Here is an 8909-nt window from a genome sequence, read left to right as displayed (position 1 = left end):
GAGTGGCAGGTAGGGTAGGCCTGGGTTGAGGTGGCAGCCGCTGCTGACTCTGCTGCCATCCCGGGGTGCCCCTTGCAGTGACCCAGACTCTAGCCAGTCTGCCAGCAACCCTCCACCCCATCTCCCCGACCCCACACCATGGATAGAATTTGGCAATGGGTCCTATTCCCCCTGTAAGAAGTGGGTGAATTGAGATGTTTGGGACATTTGCTCATCCCACATTTATTGAGTGCCTACTGTGTACCAGGCTCTGCTGGAGACTCTGGGGATATGTAGCTGTGGAACAACAAAAACTCTTCCATTCCTCCCGGCCAACTGACACTCATGGGATGGAGGGCAGCCACCTAAGTAACAAGATAAGAAACATTTCGTTTCAGGGTGCACAGGGCTGAGGAGTCAGGGTGGGAGACAAGACAGAGGGAGCGAGCCAGGGTAGTCTGAGGAGGCTTCTCAGAGGAGGTGACATATCACTGAGACCAGGGAGTGCCCAGGAGCAAGCCATGGCCAGGGTCCCAACCCAAGGTAAGACTGGGAAGAAAGAGTCTATGCAAAGGTATCAGGGCTGGAAATAACCTAGAAGGAGGCCAGTGTGGCCAAGTGTCTTCTGCCTCTATCCCTGGCCCCTCAGAAGTCAGGGCCCCCATCTTCCCTGGTGTTCTTCTTGGCCGGGGAGAGAGGGGGCTCTGGAATGTGGGACTTGTGAGTCTGCATCAGACTGGGTCACCACTCAGATGCTGGAGCTGGAGGAACAAAAGGGGTAGTAGCACCCAGACCCCTGCCGCTGCCCCCAGGCTCTCCGGACCCTTAAGGCCCTGCCTCAATCTTGCCTGCTGGCTGTCATTCCCGAGGGGCACAGAGCTTAGCCTGGGACTTGGGGGAGAGAAGAGAGCGGAGCCTTAGGGTGGCCTGCCCTTACTGCTCACTGCCTGCCCCTCCCTCTCACAATGCCCCTGCCCCCTGCTCACCTGCCTGCCCACCTGTGCACCCCACCCCCACCCCTTGCTTCTGGCCTCAACTGGCAGGAGAGGGGGCTGATTTTTTGGCAGAGCCCCTGGGGGGGCCGGGCATTAGTTCTAGGTTGAGAGTGGTCCTGCAGGGCAAGTTCTGGGGCCCTGCTTCTCCCTGGAGCCAGAGCTCACCCTCTCCATCTGAGCCCTGGGGAGGGAGCAGAGGGTGGCCCTGTGCGGCGTGTCCCCACTGCAGGACCACATCTGCCCTGGGCATGAGGGAAGGGGACCCAGAAGTGCCCCTCCCCCATATTCCCCCAGGCAGAAGGGATGGCGCTGTGTGGTTCTAACTGGCCATGTGGGCCTGCCCACCCCGTGGCACAGACCTGACAGCTGGGGCTCTGGAGGCCCTCACCACTCACCTGTCCTAGTTCAAGCTGGTGCTGGGTGGCTTCTGGAGCGTGGCAGTTATGTGTGGAGGAAAGACATGAGATCGAAATCTGGGGGACCCTGAGTGTGTCCTTTGCCTTGGGCCTCGGTTTCACCCATGACAAATGCAAGGGGGTTGGGTAATGTCTTGGCTGTGCCTGTGGGTGGCCGGAGTCCCCACGGGACATCCAGAGTCAGTTATGTTGAGGGCCAGCGGGCCTGGGCAATAGGACTGCCCAGAGGCCTCTCTCTGTGTGTCCCCCTCTGGCTGTGTTCTCTTGTGGTATTTCTGGCTCGTCTCGTGGACCCTCCCCCCAGCCCTTTTTTTCTCAATACTCTTGCCAAACATCTGGAAGGAAAGTGAAAAACTTGCCTCCCCCACCCCCCAGCACCGGATGTTGTCAGATTTCCAGATGTGGGGTGTTCTGCCCTCCAGATGAGGGGAGGAATGTCCTGTGTTTCAGCTAGAAGGGGGCCAGATCCCATTCCTCTGCTGCTGTCCCCTTCTCCATGAGGATGAGTGACAGGATCCGAGGGACCTGGGCTCAGCTGGAAGACGATGGGGGGGCCTCCAGGTAGAAACCCCTCCCCCATAAATCTTGCCTTCAGGCGGGGCCCCAGCTCCTCTCCACACCCAGGAATTCCCCCCGGGGCCTGGGGAGGGGGGGCTTTGCCTCTGAAGTTTCTATCAAAGCCTCTAGGCACTTAAAAATAACAGGGAGCACCTCCTTCCCACCCCCGGCACAGACGCCCAGGAGAGGAAGGGAGCCCAATATGCTTGCAAGATGTCCTTACTCCCAGAAATCTGTGTCCAGAGGGGCCTCATGCCACCTCAGCCTTCCCACCTCCCCCACTTTCTCAAACGTTGGCCTGGCCAAGCTGCCTTCTGTCCCTGCCATCTGCTGAGGGCTGGGTATTGGGGTGGGCACCACAGCAAACCTCGCTCACCTCCCTGAGGTCCCTCAGAGAGGCAGACCCTCCCTCAGTCCCCACCCCCCCAAAGGGCCCGCAGAGGGAAGCGTGGGGCCGTAGGACACAGACAAGGAGCTTGGAGCGGGGGAGGGGGCAGGGGGCCTGGAATGTGCTATGCAGAGGAAGGATAAGGGCACGCTGCAAAGGGGACAAGGGGTACAGGGGGGTCTGGCGAGGGCCCGCCCCAAGCTGTGTGGGTAAATTGGACCCTAGGCCAGTGCAGGGAAGAGAGGTGAAAAGGAGGAACAAGCCACAGGGCCAGCCGGGTGCTGGTGAAGGGGGCAGTGGGGGCAGCTCAGCTGCCGGACTGGGCTGGGTGGCAGCAGCCCGGGCTGGCGGGGGTTGGCGCTCAGTCCATTGCCACTTGCGGTGTTCCTGGGGCCTCTCAGGCTGGGGCTGCAGCTGCCTGCGAGCCATGACCAGACACACGCAGATACATATAAACACCCGACACAAACCCACGGAAGCAGCATTCACAGACACACTCACAGAGATACACAGACACGTGCGTCCATATAAACACCCAGACGCAGACCCGCCGAGCCGACGCCCAGACGGGCACTGGCTGTCTGCACAGACACACAGAGGCAGCACCTAAACACTGCCCCCCACCAAGCGTGAAGACACCTAGACAATACACGGGTACACACAGATGCTCCCGCCAGAGATCAACAGACATGGGCAGACTCCCCCTCCCCCTCCGGGTACCGCCCCCGCCCCTCAGACCCAGACACATGGGAATTCAAGGCACAGCTGGAAAGTTAGACACAGGAGGTACCCTTAGGTTCTGCCCCCATCACAGCTTGGTCCAGCCTTCTGGTCCTGCTCAATTCATCACCTGCGAAGGGTTTCTGTGCGTCTGGCTGGGCTGCCTCTGTCTTCCACTCCCCCTCCCTCTGCCCAACAGGTGATTGGGAGGAATGAAAGCCCTCCCTCTCCTCCACCCATTCCTGAGCCTGAACAATGCCCTCCCAGGCCCCAAAATAGCCCCAGAGCTTAGCCTGTGTCCTTTTATGGCCCTGTCCCTATTGTGCACGGTGGGGGGTGGGGCTGGGGTCAGGAGGTGTCCAGAGGGGATAAAGGCCAGGCCCCCCTCCAGCCTCACCTACCCCGCTCTCTGCTTCCTTCTCTCCACATCCCTCTCTGTGCTGACAGCTTCATGGCCCCCAAAAAGCCAGACCCCAAGAAGGACGATGCCAAGGCAGCCCCCAAGGCAGCCCCGGCCCCGGCGCCTGCACCTGCGCCAGAGCCCGAGCACCCCAAGGAAGCTGAGTTTGATGCGTCCAAAATCAAGGTGGGTATGGGAGCTGGGTTTCAGCAGAAAGGTCAGGGCAGCTAAGTGGATCCCGGAGTGGACCTACCCAGTGGCAGGTCAGACTCCAGAAAGTGAGTGCTGAGCTGAGGTGGGAAACTTCCGTGCAGAGGTCAGACGAGCTCCGGGGGCTTCAGGTGTCAGGAGCTGCTGCAGGGGCTAGAGGAGGGCTGGTGGTCACACAGCAGGCAGGACTCCCCTATGGCTACTGAAGGGAACGTCTTTGGGTGGTTGTGGAAACTGTCCCTTGCCCTTCTCTCGGGACCTCACATCCTTGGGGAATCCTGGAGCCACCCGGACCCCAACCCCTCCAGCCGGACTGGGATCTTCCTTGTTCCCCTCTGAGTGACGGGGGTGGGGAGCATGGGGATGTGAGGCCCCTGCCCAGGCTGGGGCACACTTACCCCTACCAGGGTGGCCGAGCCCCACAGCGTGTCGGGCCTCAGCTTTTAGGTGGGGAAATTGAGGCACAGGCTGGGTAGGTCACTTAGGAAATTGGTCTTGGGGCTGTGACCGGTGAGCACGGAACTCTTCCCCAGTTAGGAAGTCTTTCTCCGAGTCTAAACTTGGAGGAAGAGCCATGACTCCGATGGCATTTGCAGAGTGGCACGCTCCATGTGTCCTGCGTGCTCCCTGTTCTTGGCTGGTCACCGGTCACTGCTGTCCTGGCTGCTGGCTGAGGGGCCCTGTGGAGCCCTCCCAGCTCCTCAAGGCTCCTGCCTGTCCAGCCAGAGCTGCAGCAGAATGACTTTCCTTTTGTGATCCCTTCCTGGGGGGCCAGACTTGTCCCTCAAGACATGGGTTCCAATCCCAGCTTTGCTCCTGCCTGTTCCCTGCTCCGAAGCGGGGCTTCCTCGTATGCGACATGGGACAAGAAGCCCTCTCACAGGCTATTGGGAGCTGTTCCACGGAATGTGTTCTCTGGAGTTGGCTCCCTGAGCCCTAACCACCCCCAGGGTAGAAGCTTGTGTCCCACAGGCCCCCTGCTAGGGGCCAGCTACCCCAGGTCCCGGGTGGCTTGGTCCAGTCTCACCGGATCTGAGGCTGGCACAGACTTCCCTGTGAGAGGCCGGCACAGTGAAGCCCCTCATGGGACCCCCCACCCCGGCTCTCCCTGTAAGCTTAGGAGTGTAATCTCAGCAGGCTTCCTGGTGGTGAGAGAGCTCTCAAGGGGCCGGGAGCAGCAACTCGTTCTTTCCAACACGGGGTTGAGTCCAGAAGGGACAAGCATGACAAGGGGGTGGGGGAGGATATCCCTCTGCACCAAGGTGTGCCCGGGGGTTGGTGGGGTTCCCAGGGAGCGGCAATGGGAGGCACTCCAGGCATGCCTCCTCCCCCAAGCTCCTTTCCCTCCTGTGACCTTGACCTTGGGGTGAATGACTGCTGTGATAAAAATAGACCTGGTATCTGGTGAGGAGGGGGAAACCGGGTCCCAGGAGGCCTCCTTACCTCAGGTGGCTCTGTGATGTGGCCTCAGCAGATACTTAGTCAACACTACCATTGTGTCCCCAGGCTGGGCTGGGCTGGGGGCTGCCCAGGGCTTTTGGGTGGGTGTGTAAGACCACGTGAGTGGTAGTGCCCAGCCTTAAGGTCTCTGCGAGGGGCAGGCAAGTGTAAACTTGCAGACACACACTGAGTGTGAGTGCACACACATACATCTCACACACACACACATGAGTGCACACACACTCATTCCTGTGGATATGCTCTCATGCCGACAGAAACCCTCTGGTCTGTGCCCTCACCCCTGCACCTCCTGCTGCCCCCCCACAATGAGATGGGGCTTCCTGTCTCACTCACACGGACGGCCTTGCCCACTGAACCCCAGGCCTGCTGGGGGCTGGCAAAGCCAGCCTGGTCTGATCTGCTGGCTTCAGACGCATCTGTCCAGCACCAGGGGGATCCGGTAAAGCCTACCCTGGGCTGGGGACTCAGGGCACCAGGACAGCCTTCTCACCGTTTCCCCAGATGTGGCCCACCAGCCTGCAGGGTCTGGGCACACGCAGACCCACGGCCCTCAGTTCGCACAGGTCGGGAGGGATGAGGAGACAGGAAGGTGCCAAGGGAGATGGCAGGAGGTCGTGGGGGCGGAAGCTGGGAAGCTGCCAGGGAGACGGGCTGGGGCAGCCAAGAGGCTGAGGCCTGGGCTGTGGCCGTGGAGCGCGCAGGCGCAGATCTGGCTCCGCCCCCTGGGCCAGACACTTAGAATCTTCGGGGTCTCCTTTCAGATCGAGTTTACACCGGAGCAGATTGAAGGTAAGTGAGGGTCTCGAGCCCTGGGGCTGCAGGGTTGGACCTGGGGTCCCCAGTCTGAAGTCCAGCCACGGCGGCGTGAGTGGGGCGGGCTGACTCTGGGTATGTCCATAGTTCACATCCTCTCCCGGCAGAGTTCAAGGAAGCCTTCATGCTGTTCGACCGCACGCCCAAGTGCGAGATGAAGATCACCTATGGGCAGTGCGGGGATGTCCTGCGGGCGCTGGGCCAGAACCCTACCCAGGCTGAGGTGCTCCGTGTCCTGGGGAAACCGAAGCAGGAAGGTGGGTATGCATTTGTGCTGGGCCCTGGGGTCGTGCCTGGGGCGGGCTGACATCTGCGAGGGCACGGCACGGGTACCGCCCCGCTCTGCGCCCTCCTGACATCTTCCCAGTGTCCGGATGAGGAATGGAGGCAGGTCTCAAGCCATGCTGCCAACGTAACAAGCCGCAACTCGGCGGGACCTTCCCACCCCATGCTCATTGACCAGGTCTACTGGTCACAGGAAGCTGACGGTGCAAAGTAGCGTCATGGCCGGTGAGGGTGGCCCGGGGACCCCCAACCTCTGTGGCCCCTCCTGGTCTCCACAGCATCTTTCTGGCTCTCAGGGCCAGCTTCCCTCACCACTTCTGCCAGAGAGGGCTGCCTGCTTTGCCCCACGGAGACATGAGACCCAGGCCCCTCCATGCTTCTAAAGTCTCAGGGAAGGTTTCTGATTGGCCCCACCGCTCCTGAGCAATCCCAGTGGTGGGGAGGGTGGGGTCTATAAGAAAAAGCACAGGATCCAGGATGGTTTCCCCGAAAGCAGAGCAGAGGCGCTAGGCAGAGCCCACGGGGGTGCTGCCACAGCAAACTGTCCCTGTGAACAATAACGGATCATGTAAAGGATGCACGTCTCTGTTGACTCCCCGTGATGGGAGCATGGTTTGTGAATGGTCAGCTGGTGTAGAGTGCTTTGGGACCGTGTGTGGGCAGTTGGTCTGTACCCTGCGGCCCGGGTAGGAGGGGAAGGATGTGCCTGTCCTGCTCCTCAGAGTGACTGTACTCCCTGCCCCCCCAACCCACCCCGGCCAGAGCTCAACAGCAAGATGATGGACTTTGACACCTTCCTGCCCATGCTCCAGCACATTGCCAAGAACAAGGACACAGGCACTTACGAGGACTTCGTCGAGGGGCTGCGTGTCTTCGACAAGGAAGGCAATGGCACAGTCATGGGCGCTGAGCTCCGCCATGTGCTGGCCACTCTAGGTGAGGACCGCCTCCTCCTCCTCCCCACTCCTCCTTCGTGGTGGTTGGGGGCATCCTGGGGAAGACCCTTCTGTCACCCGCTGAGCCTGTGTCTGATCTGTGAAATGGACAGAGGGACACGGTCAAGGGGCCTTCATGGCAGGTGACAGATGTGGGGAGTTTAGAAGGCCAGGTAGCAACAAAGGAAGTGTGTTGGTGCAGCTCACAGAACTGAAGGCGGGGAGGGGAGCTCTGGTGGGGGGGACAGTGTGGCACATCCAACAGGACAGGTTCAGTCTTGGTGTTCATAGTCTCAAGGTCAGGTTCCAGGGACACAGCAAAGAAGAGGCCCAGTAGGTAAGAGGCCTGCCCCTTGGGCATCCTGATGCCCATTATCAGGCTGGTAGGGGCACTCCCTTCTCAAAGGAGCTTTCGTGCAGCAAATGTTTATTGAGCACCTACTACATCTGCTCAAGGCAACTTTTCCTTACAGCAGAGGTGAACTGAACTCCTACTGTGTGTTTGGCCCTGGGCTGGTGTCTGGGTTTTTTGTGTGTGACTGGGGGTAGGAGATTACCCCCCATTCCTATGGGGGGACCAGGGCAGTACACAGTGCTCAGAGGCAGGAAAGTGGCAGACTTGTCTGGAGAACAGAGAAGCTGTCTCCTTGTCTCCTCCACCATCATCCCCCAAGGCCCTCAGCTCCTTCCCATGAGCCCTTCCTTTGTCCTCAAAAGGCTGCCCTGAGGGACTGCTTCCAGTGACATGGGGGCACCTGGCCTCCCCTTGATAGAAGGGACCCCCTAGGGGTCCCCTGTAGGAAAAGGGACAGTGTGTGCTGGGGACTTGAACACCAAGCTGGCACTGTTGTGGACAGAGCCCAGGCTCAGAGGGCGCACCAAGCCTGCACCCCAAGTCCCCTCCTTTGACTTATCACTGATTCTCCTGGTCTCAGAAATGAGGGTGATGACCAAGGTCTTGTGAGCCGGGATGGCTGGGCCAAGGTGAGGTGTGGGAGTGCTAGGGAGGCAGACCCACCATCCAGCGGGGCTCTGTGGGTCCCCCGCACTCCGCACCCATCCCGTGGTGCTGACTCAGCCTCCTGCCCCCGGCCAGGAGAGAGGTTGACTGAAGACGAGGTGGAGAAACTGATGGCAGGGCAGGAAGACTCCAATGGCTGCATCAATTATGAAGGTGGGCTCGGCAGGCTGGGGCGGGGGGCGGCGGGGGGGGGCGGGGCGCTGGGACCCTAGGCCCCCACTGTGGCCGCCGGGTGCTCACCCCCTGCCACTCGCTCTGCCCTTCTTTGCAGCATTTGTGAAGCACATCATGGCCAGCTGAGCCTCTCGTCCCAGGTGAGACCTCCACTCCTTTCCAAGCCTGCTGTCCCCTCTGCCGCCTCCTTGGATCTCAGCGCTGCTGTCTCCTCACACCTCAGCTTCCAGATCCCCTGTTGCCACCTCCCCATCTTCACCAACTCCTGCTCTCAGCTGACGCCCCGCAGTCTCGCTGCACCCCGTCCCCTGTAACCTGTGACCATCTTTACTCTCAGGGAGCCAGGAGCCCACGCTGGGGACAGCTCATCTCCCACACATGGTGCTGACGTCAGCCGCCTGGAGTTGCAGGGAGGAGGGGAGTGCCTCAAGACACCTACAGCAGCCCCCTCCACAGGCCCTGCAGACCTCTGGGTGCCTGTAATCTCCCCCTACCGGCTGTGCATCTCTGTCCTCTCCCCAGGGGCCTGAATAAATGGCATCTTTCCTTCCTTT

At 60.5% G+C, this 8909-nt stretch overlaps 1 protein-coding gene across 1 annotated transcript; it reads left to right on the top strand.

Annotated features, from left to right (window-relative positions):
• Nucleotides 1-3451: 3451 nt before the first annotated feature.
• LOC111143787 (myosin light chain 3) lies at nucleotides 3452-8907 on the top strand. The gene is made up of 7 exons (XM_022497662.1): nucleotides 3452-3642; nucleotides 5889-5916; nucleotides 6048-6197; nucleotides 6988-7161; nucleotides 8257-8334; nucleotides 8453-8495; nucleotides 8693-8907. Exons 1-6 carry the CDS (start codon nucleotides 3508-3510, stop codon nucleotides 8479-8481), a joined length of 594 nt encoding a protein of 197 aa, XP_022353370.1. The 5' UTR covers nucleotides 3452-3507; the 3' UTR covers nucleotides 8482-8495; nucleotides 8693-8907.
• Nucleotides 8908-8909: the final 2 nt, after the last annotated feature.

The sequence above is a fragment of the Enhydra lutris genome, unplaced genomic scaffold (assembly GCF_002288905.1).
Source record: "Enhydra lutris kenyoni isolate GAN:26980312 unplaced genomic scaffold, ASM228890v2 scaffoldscaffold10, whole genome shotgun sequence".
NCBI lineage: Eukaryota > Metazoa > Chordata > Mammalia > Carnivora > Mustelidae > Enhydra > Enhydra lutris.
The sequence above is the reverse complement of the archived record's forward strand: the minus strand, read 5'-3'. Positions and strand labels throughout refer to the sequence as shown.

Coding starts and splice junctions, on each gene's coding strand:
- LOC111143787 (XM_022497662.1), top strand. CDS start 3,508: ATGGCCCCCAAAAAGCCAGACCCCAAGAAGGACGATGCCAAGGCAGCC. Junction 3,643..5,888: donor TTGATGCGTCCAAAATCAAG/GTGGGTATGGGA, acceptor GTCTCCTTTCAG/ATCGAGTTTACACCGGAGCA. Junction 5,917..6,047: donor TACACCGGAGCAGATTGAAG/GTAAGTGAGGGT, acceptor CTCTCCCGGCAG/AGTTCAAGGAAGCCTTCATG.